The 19,396-nt window shown below is 44.1% G+C and overlaps 1 protein-coding gene across 8 annotated transcripts in view; it reads left to right on the top strand.

Moving 5' to 3' along the window:
• Positions 1-19,052, top strand: part of CMTR1 (cap methyltransferase 1) — a 46,252-nt gene extending 27,200 nt beyond the window's left edge. For 5 of the 8 annotated variants that reach the window (XM_052805768.1, XM_052805767.1, XM_052805766.1 and 2 more), the window contains 18 exons: positions 448-542; positions 646-718; positions 908-1,106; positions 3,634-3,752; positions 4,004-4,100; positions 5,314-5,446; positions 6,001-6,180; positions 6,592-6,648; positions 7,599-7,656; positions 8,314-8,382; positions 8,558-8,689; positions 9,198-9,320; positions 10,018-10,109; positions 10,744-10,812; positions 12,849-12,896; positions 13,487-13,599; positions 14,145-14,253; positions 16,020-19,052. In XM_052805768.1, coding sequence (XP_052661728.1) covers positions 448-542; positions 646-718; positions 908-1,106; positions 3,634-3,752; positions 4,004-4,100; positions 5,314-5,446; positions 6,001-6,180; positions 6,592-6,648; positions 7,599-7,656; positions 8,314-8,382; positions 8,558-8,689; positions 9,198-9,320; positions 10,018-10,109; positions 10,744-10,812; positions 12,849-12,896; positions 13,487-13,599; positions 14,145-14,253; positions 16,020-16,152 — 1,899 coding nt within the window. In that variant the 3' untranslated portion in view covers positions 16,153-19,052. Of the gene's footprint in view, positions 1-447; positions 543-623; positions 719-894; positions 1,108-3,633; positions 3,753-4,003; positions 4,101-5,313; positions 5,447-6,000; positions 6,181-6,591; positions 6,649-7,598; positions 7,657-8,313; positions 8,383-8,557; positions 8,690-9,197; positions 9,321-10,017; positions 10,110-10,743; positions 10,813-12,848; positions 12,897-13,486; positions 13,600-14,144; positions 14,254-16,019 lie in introns of those variants that run through there. The other 3 variants (XR_008237913.1, XM_052805771.1, XM_052805772.1) reach the window with 3 other exon arrangements.
• The last annotated feature ends 344 nt before the right edge of the window (positions 19,053-19,396 follow it).

The raw sequence follows: 19,396 nt of genomic DNA, 5'->3' as shown, positions 1-19,396 counted from the left end.
TGAGCATGACATCATATGGTCTGGAGTATCCCTTTGGTCAGTTGGGGTCAGCTGTCCCAGCTGTGTCGCCTCCCAACTTCTTGTGCACCCCCAGCCTACTCGCTGGTGGGGGAATGTGAGAAGCAGAAAAGGCCTTGATTCTGTGTAAGCACTGCTCAGCAGTAACTAAAACATCTCTGCATTATCAACACTGTTTTCAGCACGAATCCAAAACATAGCTCCATACTAGCTACTATGAAGAAGATTAACTCTGTCCCAGCCAAAACCAGCACACTTAGAGGAAGAGTGAATTTCATTATGTGACAGAAAAACATTCTGTATTGGTGAACCAAACCCTGCATGGAGTTTGCTGTCTAAGGAGAGAAGCATGAGGATAGGAAATGCTCATGCCTACCTATCCCTCAAGCCTGTGCCAGGTCCAGCTCAATTTTGTTTCTGTTTGTGCAGAGTGTATTTGATGAGCTGGATGGAGAAGAAATGCGTCGAGCCCGAACAAGGTCTAACCCCTATGAGATGATCCGTGGAGTTTTCTTCCTGAACAGGTTTGTAGAACTTCTGGTAGTGTAGCCCCTTTGCCATTTAGTCCACTTTCAGCCTTAGGAGCCAAGGTTGAAACTTAATAGGTCCCTATTTATGTGTTCACAGGGCTGCAATGAAGATGGCAAATATGGACCATGTCTTTGACTACATGTTTACAAACCCTAAGGACTTCCATGGGGTGAGGGCCTCTATTTAACTTTCAAAAAGCAGTGCTTTCTCAGAGAATGGAGAAGGTGGGGAGACAGGAGAATCCTTAGGATACTAGCTGGGAAAACAGGTGCTTGAGTAGTGCAGTTCTTGGTGTGTCTGGTTTGACTGATGGGAGCTGTTACTGGATCAGTAGAATTTCCTCAGTTTCCTTTTCCAGAGGCCTTTGATAAAGGAGCGAGATGCAGAGCTGCTCTACTTTGCTGATGTGTGTGCTGGTCCTGGAGGCTTCTCTGAGTACGTCTTGTGGAGGCGGAAGTGGCATGCGAAAGGCTTTGGCATGACCTTGAAAGGACCAAATGATTTTAAATTAGAGGACTTTTATTCTGCTTCCAGTGAGCTCTTTGAGCCTTATTATGGTATGTAGTGCATGCTTGAGTGTTACCTGTTGTTTTTGCTTATGCTTCAGCCTCTGTATCAGGAGTGGGGCTGGTATTGATACCAGCATGGGGATCTAAGAGAAACCTGTTTAGAGGGAACCATTTTGCAAGGTAGAAGGGGGCTGTCATCTGAGAAAGGGGTTGAGATTGGTGAGCTTGCATATCAGGTCACATTTCTGCACTTATTTCCAGTCTGCCCTGGGAATGTGTCCCCGATTGTAATAGTTGATACTTGAGTGCTTTACTTATCTGAAAATTGTGGAGTGCTTTAAGATTGCTTGACAATATTTTTCACACTTCACTGATGTCAGCCTGAAACACAGTGAGTGAGATGACTTATCACAGAATCACAGAATGGTTTGGGTTGGAAGGGACCCTAAACATCATCTACTTCAACCCCCCTGCCCTGGGCAGGGACACCTTCCTCTAGACCAGGTTGCTCAAAGCCCCATCCAACCTGGCCTTGAACACTTACAGGGATGGGGCATCCACAACTTCTCTGGGCAACCTGTTCCAGTGTCTCACCATCCTCATAGTGAAGAATTGCTTCCTAATATCTAATCTAAATCTACCCTCTTTCAGTTTAAAGCCATGACCCCTTGTCCTATCACTACACTCCCTGTTAAGAGAGTCCCTCCCCATCTTTCCTGTAGGCCCCCTTTAAGTACTGGAAGGCTGCTATAACGTCTCCCCAGAGCCTTCTCTTCTCCAGGCTGAACAACCTCAGCTCGCTCATCCTGTCCTCACGGGAGAGGTGTTCCAGCCCCCTGACTTGCCCAAAGATCTATTAGCAGAGCCAGAGATAGAAACCTTACTTGCCTGACTGGCAGTATGCTTCTATATCAGACCTCCCTAGCTCTGCTTTGATAACTGATTGTGGTCTCTTAGTAAAGATGAATAAAACAGATTTGGGCTAGAGGCTGTATCTGAATCACTGTGACTAAATGAGCTTCTTAATCCAAAGAGGTTTAAGCTAACATGTTTTACCTTGCTTTGAGACAGACTAAGTAGGAGTACACAGACAATTGCTGCATCTCACCTCATGGATGGTAACTTGTTAAGCTTGCTGATATGTTTGAGCCCTCTATCTGCATAGTCTCTAGGAATAGGAAGGGAAATACAAGGATTGCTAGTATTCCTGCTTCTTATTTCAGACTGTATAAAGGAAACTCGAGTGTGACCATCTTGTAGAGAAGAGGGTTTGCTTTTCTGTTGTTGTTGTGCCTTTTTTTTTTTTTTTTTCTCCTCTTCCTCCACCACTCTGACTCTTGTTGACTGCCACTTTTGACAGCTGACCATGAACTCTTAGAGAATGGTTAGCACTTCAGGATGAGATCTGTTAAAGAGAAGGTTCACGGCAAGGGCAGCAAGGCAGATAAACACATTGTTCTAACAGTTGCAGCATTTGGATCTTTATAACTCACTGCAAACTGGTTTTCTTACGGAGAGAAGGAGATACCTGGAGAAATGAATAGCCCAATGACTTTGATGCATTTTCTTGATCCCTTTCTGTTTGTTACACTATAAAGTCTAGTGAGATGTGTACAAACTCTCCTCTAGTGATGGGAAGGAAGTAGATTGCTGTGATACTTCTGTTGTGAAAAATGGTAACCAATTCTAGTGTCACTTCACTTACTGACAGGATGATTGATGAGGAATTTAGTTATCAAAGTGCTATCATGCATCCTGATCTCTGCTGCTTTCTAGTCCTCCAGTTCAGTTAATAGAGCTGTAGTTGTAGAAGATTTATAGGGACTAATGCCAAATAGAAGTTCAGGCTTCTTCAAAGCCAGAATTGGTGAGCTCTAGAATAGACCTTAGATTAGCTTTCTAAAACACCAACCTGGGGGATGATGTACCTCTCTTTAAAAAGAGCCATATGGGAAAACTGTATGAACATTCATGCACAAACACTATTTCCCTTTCCCTACTCTCCTTTTAAACTTGTTTGCAGGGGTTTTGGGGGGTTTCTTTTTTAAATTCCAAATTACATTGTGTTTGGAAATAGAGTATTGTGTTTCTTTGGAATGATTTGAATTCTTAGTAGAAGGTTGCCAATGCACAATGTAAATAATTTTGCCTTGTCTGTAAAAACATGTTATTAACAGGTGAGCTGTGCAGTGAGATTGAACCTCACATTTTTAATAGGTTCAGCTATGTGTCATTCCTACTTGGATGAGAATATTATGTTGTTATGTAGTCAGTTCTCATCTCGGGGGAGGGCAGTGAATGATTTGTCTTTTGCTGAAGCTAATGTACAACTCATCATTTGAGCATGGTTATTATATGGCTTTGTTTAGCCCTGACCACACAATCTGAATAATTTTGCTAAATTCACAAGCATCTTGGGTAGTGAACAAGGGAGTGTTATTAATGCTTATTTGCCTGTCAAGGTCTGTGTAATTTTTGACTAAATGTTGATTGAATACAATAGATCACCTGCACATACTGATCTTTTGTCTGTACTTGCAAACATGTTAGTAATTATCTCCTCTTTTCCCCTTAGGAGAGGGAGGGATTGATGGAGATGGAGACATCACTCGCCCAGAGAACATTACTGCTTTCCGGAATTTTGTTTTGGACAATACTGATCACAAGGGAGTGCATTTCTTAATGGCTGATGGGGTTGGTCCATTTCTTTTTCTTCCTGCACTAATGACCAAAACTGATACTTCAGTCTGCATATAGTAGGATGTTTGACATGTGTCCATAGTTACAATGTGAAATTCTTCAAGGCTTGCCATTAAAATTCCTGGTGGCAGTGTTTTTTATCTTAAAGAAACAAATTATCATGATTACATGATTTAGCTATACAAAATCCTTTGCTTGACCAACAGATTTGTGGAGATACTAATCATATGTTATGTGCTTTGCAGGGTTTCTCAGTGGAGGGTCAGGAGAATCTGCAAGAAATCCTAAGCAAACAGCTCCTGCTTTGCCAGTTCCTTACAGCACTGTCCATTGTCCGGACAGGTATGTTTTATCCATTAATCTTCTTCCTCCTTCTCTAAGGTGTGGGTGGCATTGCGGAAGGATGCTCTACAACTTTTATTAACATGCCACGAAGTCTGCTCTGCAGCGAGGCTAAGTTGCACAGAATTGAGTGTGTATGCATATATTCTGAGATGGTTGTCACAAAGCTAAGAGAACTGGTGCAGGAAAAAAAAGATTATCTGTGTCTCTTGCTTTTAATTAAAAGCATGAGGTAAAATGCATTAGTTTAAAGCTTTTACAATGTGTTGTGTTATGTAGCTGTCTTGGGCTAAGGTCACTAGTGTGATAACTGGAGAGCATATCTGATTTTTATGGCACTAGCTGGACCAACTGCTTCCTGACTATTCTAGCAGGCTGATTGGAACAGAGTGCTATTTATCCAGTTCATCCTTCCTTCTAACTTGTGGCTTTTCCCCTTTAAATCTGCCATCTCTGTGATAGAACAAGATGATATCTCGCATTGTCTTAGCTGTACCTCATTGTTGCCAAATGAAGGACATTACAGCTCTATCTGGTTTTGATGGCTCCGCTCTTCTCCTGAGTTTAGTTAGCATTTGGCAATAATTTATCTTGTGCCCTGTGTTTAGAAGTACCTGAGGCAATGATCTACTTAGCAGTAGTCTCAGTTGTGATATGGTAAAAGGAGCAACCTTCTTTAAGTCTTTCCTGTCTGGGTAGACAATAGCTCTGTAAGACTGACAGCTTTTTGCTTGGGGAAATTGGGAATCTTGTTTGAAGGCAAGGGGCAACATAGACTCTTTTCATTCTAGGTGGCAAGTTATTCTGTTTAGGTAACATCTGTTAGTTTTCTCCTCCAGCCTGAGGTTTCTTGTTGCACTTATCAGAGCTCCTCTTCCATTGAGGCTTTTGCATAGCGTGCTGCCATGCCATAGGGCACAGTTTGGACCTGGAAGGGGAAGATGAGGTGTGGATAGAAGGTTTGCTCGTGAGAAGGCATGCATACCGATTTGATCCTGGTCAGGGAAATGCTTTTCTTTTTGCTGCAGAGATATGGGGAAGGTGGTTCATGGAGCCCCATTGGCCCACTTCATGACTGTGTTTTAGATGCTGTTTAATTGCACAAAAACATTCTTACCAGTTCTACAGAAGAGAAGGTTATTGAGGTGCCTGTTATCTCCTTGTTTCCTTATAATCTGCTGGTATCAGTGTGCTTCCTCTCTTTTTTTTCCAGGAGGACATTTTGTTTGCAAAACCTTTGACCTGTTTACTCCATTCAGTGTGGGACTTGTTTATCTGCTGTATTGCTGCTTTGAGCGAGTGTGCATCTTTAAACCAGTGACAAGCCGCCCTGCTAACTCGGAGAGGTGAGATTCTTGAGCGTGAGGGACTATTAAAGAAACCCTGTCCTCTAAATACAGTGAGAGATGGGTTTGGGTAAGTCTAGTGGAAGCTCTGAGACCTGCCTCAATTGGTAACTGTCTTGGAGGAGAAAACATTTTAGATGCTTAGCAAATTATGATGTTTGACAAGGTAAAGATGATATTTGCCAAATTACCCTTTTGGGGAGAAAGCAGTGGAACCAAATATGTAACAAGTTCTGTTTTGCATGAAACAACTACAGTTCCAGTGAAGCTAGAGCATGTTATGTATGTTATCATTGTACCTGTCAAGTTTAGCAGAATTGATTTACTACTTGAGGGAGATCTGTAGGGTTTATCAGGGTTGAGTTTCTCAGTCTTTCCAGAGCATAGAAAATGTATAATGACTTTGTGATAGGTGAGATTGCACCTTCCTTAGGGATACCCAGGAGGAAAGAATTCCTGGGATTTGGGAAACTGTCCTGATAATGGGAGTGTGGCAGGAAAGTTGGCTGTGTGGAAGAACTGAACCCACATGATCTCTCTGCCTCGCTCTGCAGGTATGTGGTATGCAAAGGATTAAAGCTAGGGATTGATGACGTGCGGGACTATCTCTTCATGGTGAACATCAGACTCAACCAGCTGCGCAACTCTGATGTGGATGTGAATCTTGTTGTCCCATTAAATGTGATCAAAGGCGACCAGGATTTCTATGATTACATTGTCCAGTCCAATGAAAAGTGAGTGCCCATGGGCAATGAGGGCTGCTGGCTGTAGGCAGGTTAACCAACATAGCTTTCAGTTGTAGCTTCTTGCACTCATGGAGGTACTTGTTGATGCTGCTACACTGCTCTGCTTTTGCTCCCTGAGAGGCTTAGCAGAGCAGAGGGACCCTGTACAGAGAGAAGGGCTGTATACTGTTAGTGACTGTTTGGCCTCTGAGTACTGTGTAGAAAAGAAAAGAGGCTGCTGCCTGGTTCTTTCCAATGGTCTTCCTGTCACTTTGAGTCATGTTGGCAATGATCCATCACTGCTCTGAGGATCAGACTGGCTTCCTCCTGTTGTCCCAGCACTCTTCCTTATTTTGAACAGTAGAACAATCTTGGTGATGATTAACTTGCTTCCTGACTGAAACTTATCCTCTCTTTCAGCCACTGCAAAGTTCAGATAAAGGCACTAGCCAAAATTCGTGCCTTTGTTCAAGACACGTGAGTACATTCCCTAGGCTTTTGGTGAGGACTGAATTAACCTACTATAAATGAACTGCTTTGCCCTTTAATATGTTCTTGATTTGAGCTGGTACTTGGCATGGCCTTTGGAGCCAGGAAAGTGAATATAGGTAGCTCAGTTTGTGTCTCTGCCTGAGTTATCTGCAGAAACGTGTGTGTGGCTGGAGGAGTCCTGAAAGTTGATGGTCTATTATCACCTTTGTTGTGAAGGCTTCCATGCATTGCATGATTTCCAGTTATCATAAGTGGGCCTGCTTCTTAGCAGGAATGTAAGCAGAAAATTAACTCCCAGCTGACATGTTCAATTCTACAGTAACCATCTAAGTTGGGTGTTGTTCATAGCTCTTCATTTTCCAGGGGCAATTCAAAGCACCTAAGTTACATACCTAGATGTGAATTTCTTGCATAAAACTAAAGCCATTGCAATGTATAGCTGTTTCCCAGGCACGACTTTTTTGTTCAGGTGTCACTCGGAGAAAATACGTAGTAGAAAGTTGAGTGAGTCTGGTAGTCGGGAATTATCTAAGAGTTAATCCTAACATTGACACTGTTTTTTGTGTGGTCTTCACCAGATCTTCGTATCTATTTGTAAACAGGGCTATGTACCCAGGTCTTGTAGATTAGCATGAGTTCATACTAATACATAACTTATTGAAAATATTGATGCCCAGTGGTACTTTAATGGGATGGAATGGTGGCTTCCAATCAGTAGTGCAGACCATGAAACAAAGCTAAGCACGGGGATTGGAGATGGGTAGAGGGTGGGGAGGGAAGGCAGCATCCTTGTTTGTGTAGCCTGTTGAAGAACAGTGCATGTCTGTCATTCCCAAGCCAGACACTGAAAGATGCAAGTTTTTTAGGGCTGGGATACATAATGCTGCAAGAGCAAGGAGGTTTCACCATCTTAATAGTCTGCCGTCTTTCTCTAGGACACTGATTGAGCCACGGCAGGCTGAAATCCGAAAGGAGTGTCTCCAGCTATGGGGGGTAAGTAAGCTGCCAAGCAGGGAGGTCGTGAAGGTGTCCTTGTGTGGTGAAACAAGAACGGAGCTGCAGTACAGATAAGACTTTCTAGCCAGAGGTTTAATACATTGTCTTGTGGGAAAGTTGGAGACCATTTCAAGCTGTTTATGTAAGCAAACAGGATGTTTCTGATTCATTGTGTGTATGGCTTAACTGGGCAGGCTTCTTTGCTGCTGTTGAGAATATTTCATCGTACACAGAGTGAACTCAGTACCTAGTTCCCAAGCAGCAGAGCTCTCCAGAAGGTCTTGTTTTATGAGTCTGCAGTTTCTCTTTCCTGAGCTTTTGATTGCAGTGTGGCCATAGATATGGCAGTCAGTTTCATGGGCTAATTGTGTGTCTTTGGTGAAACAGTATTTCATTGAAACATGCATGAAATCGAAGATTTAGCCTGAAACTTTCTGAAGTTGTCTGTTGTTTCCTGTGAGATGTGGTATGCCTACATTATATTTGCAAAACACGCGAGACCTTTTATTTGCCAGATAACCTCTCCAGCAACTAGAATCCCAAGAGCACAAGTTTCAGGGGGCAGGATGTTCTGTCCGGTATTGAAGCAAGGAAGGTTCCTATGAATGTGTCAAAGAATAACACTTAGTATCAACTGTTTGGATTTGTTTTCAGATTCCTGATCAGGCTCGTGTTGCTCCTTCATCTTCAGATCCCAAGTCCAAGTTCTTTGAGCTGATCCAGGTGAGACTTTACCCAGAAGCTTGTTCTGAGTCCTTTCATACAAATAGAACTTTTCCCCATAGGAATTAAGAGATTAAGAAGCTAGTCCCTGGATTATTGTTCCATGTAGAAGCTGCATTTACCTACCTGTTGATGTATCGTGTCTAATTTGCCTTTTCTGTGCTTTGCTCTTTAGGGCACGGACATTGATATCTTCAGTTACAAACCTACTCCGCTGAATTCCAGTACACTGGAGAAAATTCGCCAAGTGTTAGATTACCGGTGTATGGTGTCTGGAAGTGAGCAGAAGTTCCTCTTGGGGCTAGGGGTGAGTGCTGAGAACAATCCAGGAGTTTTGCTGGTTCATTTCAATGCTACTATTCTGCCTTGCAGTTTCATCCCATCCTTTCCTGTCCTCAAAGACCAGAAAGGATCCCCATCAGCAGTCCCTGAGACTGAAAGAAGTTATTTTATGTTTCTTTCTCCTGACTTCACTGCTTTTCACACTAATTAACCCTGTTTTTTGTAATTGCAGCCTACACAGCGACCTGTACTCTTACTAGTGTCTCTAATTATCTTCACGGTCCTTTTAAAGGTGTTCTATTTCTGGTTCTTTGTGCGGGTATGAAAAGTCACTGGCAGATTAGAATCAGTGTTTTTGTTCCTTTGCTGTAGAGATTAAGGTTCTTCCTTAAAAATACTGACAAAGAAACTGCCTGTGACAGCCTAGGACAAAAAGACTCTCTGAGGGCTGCTCTACAGTTAGTCAGAGGTCTCTCCTCCACCCCTGCCCTCTTGAAGCTTTGGCTGAATCTGACTCTGCCTTCTACACACAGAAATCACAGATCTACACCTGGGATGGTCGCCAGTCAGATCGCTGGACAAAGCTGGATTTGAAAACTGAGCTGCCACGAGATACCCTTCTCTCTGTGGAGATTGTTCATGAACTGAAAGGAGAGGTAGGAGGCTATTCTTTCCCTTACCAAGTGGCTGCAAATATAATGAGAAGTTTCGCCTATTCTCTGCAGAATAAGTGTTCCATCTGTGCCAGGTGCAAGTTTTTTTGTATATGATCTTCCGAGAAACTATTTTGGATTAAGTTCCTTCTTTCTGTCCAGTGCTAGAGATATGTGCTTTTAACATTATTTTGAAAACACTTTGGAGTTGACATGCTGCTGTTGTCCTACGTGCAGCAGCAGATGACATTGACAACATGACTTAATACGTTCTGTGGCTCTTTGCGTACATAACTGCTCAGTAGTGATTGTAGGCCTTGGGGAAAAGATTCTCATGGTATAGTCACAGTGTAAGGTATTGCTGCCTGGGAGTTTCCCTGTCCTCTGGTACCTCAGATGAGGATGTTGCAGTGCATTGAGCTTGTGCTGTGATTCCTGATAAGGCACAGAGAGCTGGTGATGGCAGCTGTGGTCCTGCCCTCTCTCCCTCCCCTGAGACAGAACTGTGTAGTTAAGATACACCAGTTCTTGGAGGATGGCATGTTACTGTACAATGGGCAACAGGGAACTTGTGTGCTTCTAATATCTGGAAAGGTGCTTTCTTGCTAGAAGAGGATGATGTCCTGGCAAAAAACGGGCTATAAATTAAAGCTGAAATAGCAACAGTCTGAATAGTAAGTCTCTGTATTGCCTTTCCTAGGGGAAAGCCCAGCGAAAAATCAGTGCCATCCACATCCTTGACGTCTTGGTGCTCAATGGCAATGATGTTCGAAAGCAGCATTTCAACCAGAGGTATGTAGGATCTGGAGAAGCTTCTTTCTCGTACATGAGTAGGAGTGACTGGGAAGGAGCATTCATGCTAAAAGCAGAATGCTGAGCACGGGGAGACAAGTGCATTCAGCTGAAACACTGCTATGAAGATGAACTGTGAATGAACCTGCTCTGAAGCGAAGTGCCTGTAGACTTTTCCAACTGTACCTTCTCTGTCTATGAGGGCAGGTCTAGCTCCTTTCTTAGTCTGGGGTGAGCCAGGCACAGTCTGGGTAAACTGAGCATCCTGGGAACATGAATGAGCATAGCTGGTAACTGGCTGAGGGAGAAGGAACGAGCCCCTCTGTTTCCTTCCTCAGGAACATGAAGTCTCTACTAGTCCTACTTTCCTGCTGATACATCAATATGTTCAGCAGCATGTGGGCTTGTAGAGGAAGCTGTGGAGACCTGTTCCTAATGGGTAATAGCCAGTATCACTGGGCACTGAACTGGGAGGGCAGGGTGAAAAAAGTCTTGCTTAGTACCCATTTGGCTAGCAGTGGAGGCAGTCTGCATGTACTGAAGTGTCTAATCAGTTATTCTGCTGAAACTGTTACCTACCTGCTCTGCCAAAGATCTCACTAAATTGCTGGATTCTCCATCTATTTTCATTCAGGATTCAGCTGGCGGAGAAGTTTGTCAAAGCTGTTTCTAAACCTAGCCGGCCAGATATGAACCCTATCCGGTGAGTGACAACTCCTTCCCTCAGCCTGGCGTGCTTTGGTTTCAGTGTGTGTGTGTGATGAATATAAGGAGCTGAAGGAGAGTTAAATTTCAAGCTGAAATTCACAGTTCTGTTATGTTCAATGCAAAGAGGCTAAAAGCCCTTTAAATATCTAAGAGGAAGGTTGATAGTGGAGAAGTTGTGCCCTCCTTTCACATATCAGACAGTCATGTTTTCATCGTAGGTGGATTGGCTGATGCTGATTTCAAATATATGCTATAGTAGGTCTAATACCCAGTTAGCTTAATCACTGCAAAGACTTCTACGTCCTTGTCTGCCCTGAAGAGTCAGCAGCAGTACAGAGATGCTGACTGTTAGTAGATAAATGAAGTGCTGACCAGCATTTACAGTCTCCAAATGGTTAACCTGAGGAGAAGGCTTTAGTTACAATCGCAAGAAGGTTCCTGACAAATGGCTTCAGCTTTGGTTGCCTCCTGATGTTCCATTTCATTAAATCTGCTACAGTGGAGCATAAGAGCATCATTGTGCTGGGTATCAGATAGGTATTGTGGACAAAACAGCTTCTGTTTCAGAAGCTAGAAGTGCTACAATATTGTGAGAGAAGTCGGAGGAAGGGAAAAAAGATGTTCTCCTTGGTGGCTTAATGAAAGATAATGAGTGGGATCTCAATTAAACTCAAGACAAACAGGTAGTTGCAGTAACTGGAGGAGCTCAAAATATTGGGGAGGGCTGAAGGAGAGCTGTAGAAATGGGTTATAGAGCAGTGTCCTGGTTTCAGCTGGGATAGAGTTAATTGTCTTCCTAGTAGCTGGTACAGCGCTATGTTTTGAGTTCAGTATGCAAGAATGTTGATAATGCTGATGTTTTCAGTTGTTGCTCAGTAGTGTTTAGACTAAAGTCAAGGATTTTTCAGCTTCTCATGCCCAGCCAGCGAGAAAGCTGGAGGGGCACAAGAAGTTGGCACAGGACACAGCCAGGGCAGCTGACCCAAACTGGCCAACAGGGTATTCCATACCATGTGACGTCATGCCCAGTATAGAAACTGGGGGGAGTGGGGGCGGGGGGATCACCGCTTGGGGACTAACTGGGTGTCGATTGGCAGGTGGTGAGCAATTGCACTGTGTATAATTTGTATATTCCAATCCTTTTATTATTGCTGTTGTCATTTTATTAGTGTTATCATTATCATTATTAGTTTCTTCTTTTCTGTTCTATTAAACCGTTCTTATCTCAACCCATGAGTTTTACTTCTTTTCCCGATTTTTCTCCCCCATCCCACTGGGTGGGTGGGGGGGCGAGTGAGCAGCTGCGTGGTGCTTAGTTGCTGGCTGGGGCTAAACCACAACAAGCGGTCCTTTGCTCCTGTGAAAAGGTGTTCAAACTGTGCTCCTTGAAGCCTGATGCTTGTGGCAGTGTGTGGGAAATGGGTGGCTGGGGTGTCAGATCAGAGGCAGTGCTTTTGAAACTTTCCAATTCTCTTTCTGTGTCTTGGAACAAGAAAAACAAAAGCAGTTTGACATAATGATAAGAATGATGACTTCAAATCATCTTTACTGATTTAAGAAAAAAAGCTCTTTTTACCCCAGGGTAACTAATGAGTTTGTGGCATCGCTGAGGTTAATAATGGTGAAGATCAGGCAGTTTAGTTTTACTGCGAGGCCAGCATGCTGAGGCCAGAACCTGCCTGGGGCTGACCTTGGTGAATTTATCTCATGGGAAAACAAAAGCACCTGACTTTCATTGTTCTTCCTCTTCTGTATACTCAGCCTGAGGTAAAAATGCAGAGCTTCCTTAGCAGCGAGGATGCTTGTATGCTGCTTACAGCAACCCAGCCATGAGCATGCAGGTGTCGGGTTTTCTCAAGCCAGTAGAAATAAGGCACTGGAGCATAAGACTGAGGAGAAGGGTGAACCTCAGTCATGCCTGACCACCTCATGCTGTACAAAATGAACTGTTTGGCTGCTTGCTGTAGCTGGGACAGAAAAAGAGGACACTTCAAATTTTTTTTAAATCACATTTTTGTCTTTTCCCCCCAGAGTGAAGGAAGTGTACAGATTGGAGGAAATGGAGAAGATATTTGTGAGGTAAGTGACAGGCACAAATGAGAGACTTCAGGGCCCATTGAGGTTATCAGCCACCAACACACAGGGATGGGAGGGATGTGCTGATCTATGATTGAGGAGTCCTGGAGAAAGAGCTGCTAGAGCTTGTGCAGCTGGTGGCTGTTGTTTCTGAGATGCTGCAGACTCAGCATCATCCTACTGAGTTCTAATTCCGTAGATGTGGCCAATTCGCTTTACAACAGTAGGAGTAGCAACAGTGCTTGAGTTTGTGTGCAGAAGTGTCAGTGGCTTCTCAGTGGCTTGAAAGATGAAGAGTTCATACTTGAAATGGGAACCCTATTTGGATTAAGTGTGGTAGATCATCACAGATCCTTCATTGCAACACTTGATTTGCTACCTGATCTAGACAGCTCTGGCTGGTTTCTCTAGCCATGTGCGGGAGGCAAGAGACTGAATTCTCCAGGATATGATGATTTTATCCTGTCATGTGTGGTGCTGTCAGTTTTCAATGTGACACTCTGGAGAGGGTGTGCAGGTGGCACATTGTGTGCCAAGAGAGTGGTAAAGGAAGAAACAGGGAATCTCTATCACTGTCTTCTCTCAACATTTAGGTTAGAGATGAAAATCATCAAGAGTTCAGGGGGAATACCCCGGCTATCCTACACTGGCCGAGATGACCGGCACTTTGTGCCCACAGGACTCTACATCGTACGGACTGTGAATGGTAGGAAGATAGTCCCTGCTCTTGTTTAACTTTTCTTTGTATCTTCAAGTAAAAAGTATTGACCAGGCTTGTTTCTGGTGTAATTTGATAAAAAATGATGGGAGTATTCCAGTGGCTGGAGACTAACTGTTTGCATGTAATGAGGGTAGCTTGGATTTGGATAAGATTTAGGGTATTTATATGATAGGTTTTTCTGTTGTGGGTTGATTAGCTATTATGTGGGTAATTCCATTTATTTACATGACTGAGGGCTTTCTTTTTTAATGAGATCATAATTTTTCATCAAGAAGATACTTTCCATAGGACATGGAAATACCGTATTTGGAATGTCAACTTTTAAATGCAGGGAGAAGGGAGTTTTCTCAGTGAATAGAGAACAGCTTGGGAAGCAGGTCGTCTTGGGGGAGGGAAGGAAAAAGGAGTAAGAGAAGGATCACAATTATTCTTATAGATTCCTCCTCCCTGCTTGCACTATATGTGTATTTATACTGTGCTTTTTTTTCCCCTTTTCGTTTTCTGTCTGATCCCTATGACTCTTCTGCAAGATCCCTGGACAATGGCATACAGCAAAAACTCCAAGAGGAAATTCTTCTTCAACAAAATGACAAAGAAAGCGACATACGACCTCCCTTCTGAATCCATCGCACCCTTTCAGTGAGTACAAGCCAGAGCTGAGGCTATGGAAGGATAGCTGTGTGCGAGTTTATGTGTGTGTGTCTGGGTGTTTGGAAGGGAGTTCAAGTGTGCTGTGCTAGGTTCTTGCAGTCGTTAGCAGTGCAAGCGCAGCTTGGTCACCAGCAGGGTGTGCTGCAGAAGCTGGGACCTTCTCAGACTTTCAGGAAACTGCTGATCTGGATTAGTGGATTTTGCAATTAATTGCTATGAATGACACACATCATTCAACTTTGTTCCCCTGTCTGCAGCAGAGTACAAGTTACTGCACCTCCCTGCACACAGGGAAATGGAAACTGAGCCCAGCAACTGCAATTTGCTGCATCTCTGTATTTTAAGATGCTTGGTAGGAAGTTGCTAATTTAAAAACAAATCCTAGTTCATTTAGCCCAGGCCCTGGAATAAGCTGTCGGTAGCTGGGAGCTGTTTAAGGAGAGAGTGAGAGAGAAAAGCAGCAGCTCTTTGGGAAGGGATGGAGTGGCTTGTCATTAACACTGTGGCTGCTGAACCCCATCTGTATCTATTGAGTACTTGGCTAAGGCCATGTCTTAAGTACAGCAAATCCTCAGTCTGTGTGACACCTCAGGGCTCATATGTAGAGATGTACTGCACACCCTGCCTTCAGGCAGTCTCAAGAGATGCCGTCTACCATCACTACCCAGGACTGTGCCTCTTGAGTGGGAGCTTGCTATGAAATAGGGCTCCTGATTTTCTTACTTTGAATCTCCTTACCTACCTTACAGCAATGCTCTTAAGAATCCTTAAGTTTTCCTTAACCAGCTAAATGGAAGAACGGGCTTAAAAAGCAGAGGCATACAATGCTTTTTCTCTCCATGTGTCAGGATGGGGTTAGTTCTGCTTATGTACTCTGAAGTAGGCCAGCATGAAGCTGCATGAATGGCCAAGGAGGTGGAAGGAGCACTTGTGTGGGACTCCAGAAGGGATGTGTTGTGGTTAGTGAGTACTAATGTCTATAATTAGCCATTGACATGTGCTCTTGTCGCTGTGCTAGTACTGCTTTGTTAGAACAGTAGCACTAAATAAGCTATGAATATTAAGTGTGAGTAACTGTAGAAAACTAAAGGCTGCTGTGTCTGCAGTAATTAGCAGCTCTGTTTTCATTATGGCTTGGACTATGTTGATGCAGTGAGGAAGGGCTGTGCTTGATGGATGGAGTGAGAGATAGCATTGTAGGACCAGAACTCTCAGCAGCCAAGTGGAGCTCAGTTATTTCACACGAGGGGAAAGAGGGGATGATCCTAGCCACTTTTGTACAGTGTGAAGTGCTGTTCGTTTGCAAAGCTCCATAGGACAGCTATTACTGATTCTAGTAGGTTTGTGGTGATTAGATTGCTGCATGCTGCTGCTGGCAGACTTTCTAAATTCTTCATTAGGGCCTTTCCATTGCCTGAAATGACAGTTTCATCCTCTCAAAAACTTGGAGGGAGGTAAGTTTTTCCCTAATGACCTGTCTGCTTCCAGCTGAACTGAATGTTGAGTGAAGCTAGAATCAACAAGTTTGTTTCCATGGAAATCTCTTAGGCTTGCAGTTTCTGTACCTTAAGGGCTGTAGAGTTTGTAACATGAATGAATGCACTGGTCTTTTTCTAAGACACCGCTTAGATAGAATATCTGTGCGACTCCCATTGCAAGGGCAGCTGTCTCTGTAGTGCTCTTTGTGGCTAGGATGACAGTGTTTTCCTTCCCTTCTCTTGCCAAACTAATCTTGCTCTCCTCTCTGCCCACAGCATCTGCCATTACAGCCGCCTCTTCTGGGAGTGGGGGGAAGGTGTCAAAGTGCATGACTCTCAGAAAAGGCAAGATCCAGAGAAGCTATCAAAGGAGGATGTCCTGTCTTTCATCCAAGCGCACTACCCCTAACCCTGCTGTCTGGAGGGGTACAGGGGGTGCTGAGCCCAGCTTGGATTCTTCAGGGATTGATGAGACTGGGGAGGCTCCACAACTTCTATCCTGGTCTTCTCCAGAGCTGATTTCCTGGAGGTGATTGAACTAGGAGGTGGTATGCAGAAGGCACAGGATGATGCTCTACCCTGGCAGTGTATATAAGAGTACGGCCCAGGTAGTGCCTGCTGCCAGAGTACTCATGGTGACTCCTGGAGCCAAGGCCTAATGCCCTTTTGTCCTGACCTACTGCATGCATGAGGCCAAGGGGCTGACAGCTTTCTTTGCTCCTGTTCAAACGTTCAGCAAGGTTTGTGGAGCTCTGTGTGCCAGAACTCTCCAGGCTTGTGCTTCCCTGGCACTGCGGGAAGGAGCAGAGATGTCTTGGTGGCAAAGCTGGGCAACAGCACATTGAAGCAGCCCTGCATCGTTCTGGCAGCTATCTCCTTGGCCTTGTCAAAGGCCTATACTACCCAGTGGAGGGCGTTAACTCATTGGGGAATGCTAGCTTTGGGATGCAAGTATGTATTCTTGTTGGTGTCTCCAACACTTCTGCTTATCAAGGCACTTGGCTGGCCACTGGCAATTCCTATGTGATGGTATCCTGTTGGACAAAGGCCAACACAGGTGATGAGTAGAGTTCCTGGCACATATATGATGTGGTTAGTGCCAGGTATTTGTCAGACCCTTAGAAGCTGCTGACAAGGATTTCCCCTCTCTAGGTCAGTGACTGATCCTGAGCCAGCAGCCTGGGGTTAACTTGTGAACGTGTCTATGCCTCACAGTACTTCTGAGACCAAGGTGCTTTGATTCTTGGTACTCAACACTATTACCCAAATCTTCAGGGTGGAACGTGGATGTGGGAGGGAAGACACAGGAAGGTTGGGATGCTGGAGGTCTTTGGAGGAAATGATGGGAACATCTGATTTCATTAAAAAACCCAGGGCTTTGGTGAAAAGAGATCTTGACTTTGACCACGTTGGTTAATCAGAAGAAATCCTGTCCCTTGACTGTGCCCACTGGAAAGGTTACCAGACTTTCCTTTTTAAATGTCAGAGTGGGCTTTGAAACCCTCTGTCTCATTTGGCCCTGGAACTGCATCTGGGGTGAAGGCACAGAGCTGTGAAACTCTCAGCATGGTATTTGTGTGTCAACAGATTTCTCCATGCACTTCTGTGCTGGGCTCAAAGTTGTCTTCTGTTTCATGTTTTACCTTCACTTCTGGTTTCCATGGCACTTTTGCCAGGTCTTCCACATAAATCAGAAGATAACACACAGTTGACTGCTTTTGGCCAAGCAGCAAAATTGCCCTATTTTTTAAACTATTTTTGTTGTTCTTGGCTTGTTTTTAAACACAGGTTGGCAGTAGGGAGGAAACTGATTTAGGAGTTGTCTGAACTGTGCCTTAAAGAAAGCTATAGTTCTCCTAGAATCTATAGCAGTTGTTTAGATTGTTTCTTTCTCTTCATGCCCCTATGTATGATTTGAACAAACTTTATGTAGCAAGACATGGAAGTTTTCACTTGTAGGTGCATGGGTGCCCTGCACCCCACCTGAAGAAGCCAGAACAAGGATGGCATGTTGTAGAAGTCCCACCTCCACCCTCTAAGGCCCAGCATCATGTGTAGGTTTTGTGCTCATTCTCAGCACACAGTTGAATGTCATCCTACAAGTAGGCTGTGCTCTCTGAGCTTGGAGCACTTCCATGTCTTCACAAGCAAATTGTCTCCATATACCCATGTATTAATTCTTTACAGTTTGGTACAAATGAACTTAGCAGCTGCAACTCCTTGAACCAGAGAAAATTATATGCAGGCTTGATCACTGCAGAACCACACCCCTGGCTAAAGGAGCAGCACAGAAGTTGGCATGGTCTGTTGGTCAATGGAAACTGGGAAAGAAAAGGCTTGGGAGCGGATGGGAGGTTAGCTTACAAGTAGGTAGCCCTGAATATTGTGCAGGGGAGCTATTCTATTTCTTCTCAAGCTCTGACCAAATGTAAAAAGTGGGTCAAAGCTGTTTTTTCCATATTGGTGATTATTAGTCCCCAGACAGAGTTAGGTCTACCAAAGCAGTTGAAGAACTGCATGCTGTTAATGCATCCTCTTGGTGACCTGTAGGCTCCTTCTGCTCTCAAACATTGGTAAAACATGTATGAAAGAAATGGTGGTCCTTCCCCCCTGCAAAGAACAAGAGGCCTGTCACTGCCAGTTTTATTTTGGCAAAGGCACTTCCATGAGGGATGAGGAGGAATCTCTCCCAGTAGGCAATAAAGAACCTCCCAACTGTGTGGTTTCCAAGCCTGTGTGCAGCTGGCTTTTTAAATCAACCAGTAATTTGAGTTCCGGTGCTTCTTTGGACTGCCTTGAGGCTGTTCCTATGCCAGCAAAGCATGCTGCTCCCTTTGCCAGGCTCCTTTGCTAATTGCTGTGTCCTCCAGTCAGGGCTTTGGTCTCCTGCAGGCTGGCAGACAGAAGGGTGACTAGGAAGTATGCTAGGGTGAGTGTAGGCCTCTGAGGGTGCAAAAAGACCTGGTTAGCCTGCAGGCTAGCTTTTATGAACAGATACTTTCTGTTTACCCAGTTGCCTCCAGCTCCTCCTGATTTTAATTTGCTTTTATTTTTAATTTTATTTTTGATGCACTGAACCTTGATTCTGAATCCCCCTTCAAGAAGGCAAGCATGAGCCACCATGCTACTTGCTTCCCTGCTGCAGGGTAAACAGGGAGTATGTTGGGAAGGGGGGGTGAGGAAGGTCTTGGCTGAAGGGAATGTTTATGTACATTAATTGCACAATGTATTGTTATTAGGCTATGTATCATTTTGTGTTGACTTCTCTGCTTTCATTGTCTCTATTACCAATACAGCCTCTTTAGTTCACCACAGTGTTTGTTTACTTTGCTTCCCACAAAATTCTTAGTGTTTTAGTGTGGAGACAGAGAAATACCTTACACAGTTAAATTTTCAAGGCAGTCCCCTTTTAAAGGTTTTCCTGGCAAGTTAGAGCACACTGAGGGCTACCTAGTGTATGTCACTGCACAGAATGAGCAGGGACTACAGGAGGACAGTCTCCAGCACTCCTCTGCAGCATCCTAGGCTGCTTTTTCACTCAAAGGAAGCAAACACTCAAGTAGATTTCCAGGCCACAACAGACCAATAACCCACTGCTGAGACCTCGCTGACCAAGGATGTTAAGTGCCTAACCCAGTCTAGGCTTACTGTGG

The sequence above is a fragment of the Harpia harpyja genome, chromosome 13 (genome assembly GCF_026419915.1).
Source record: "Harpia harpyja isolate bHarHar1 chromosome 13, bHarHar1 primary haplotype, whole genome shotgun sequence".
Taxonomy (NCBI): domain Eukaryota; kingdom Metazoa; phylum Chordata; class Aves; order Accipitriformes; family Accipitridae; genus Harpia; species Harpia harpyja.
This window is presented reverse-complemented; position numbering and strand designations above follow the sequence as displayed.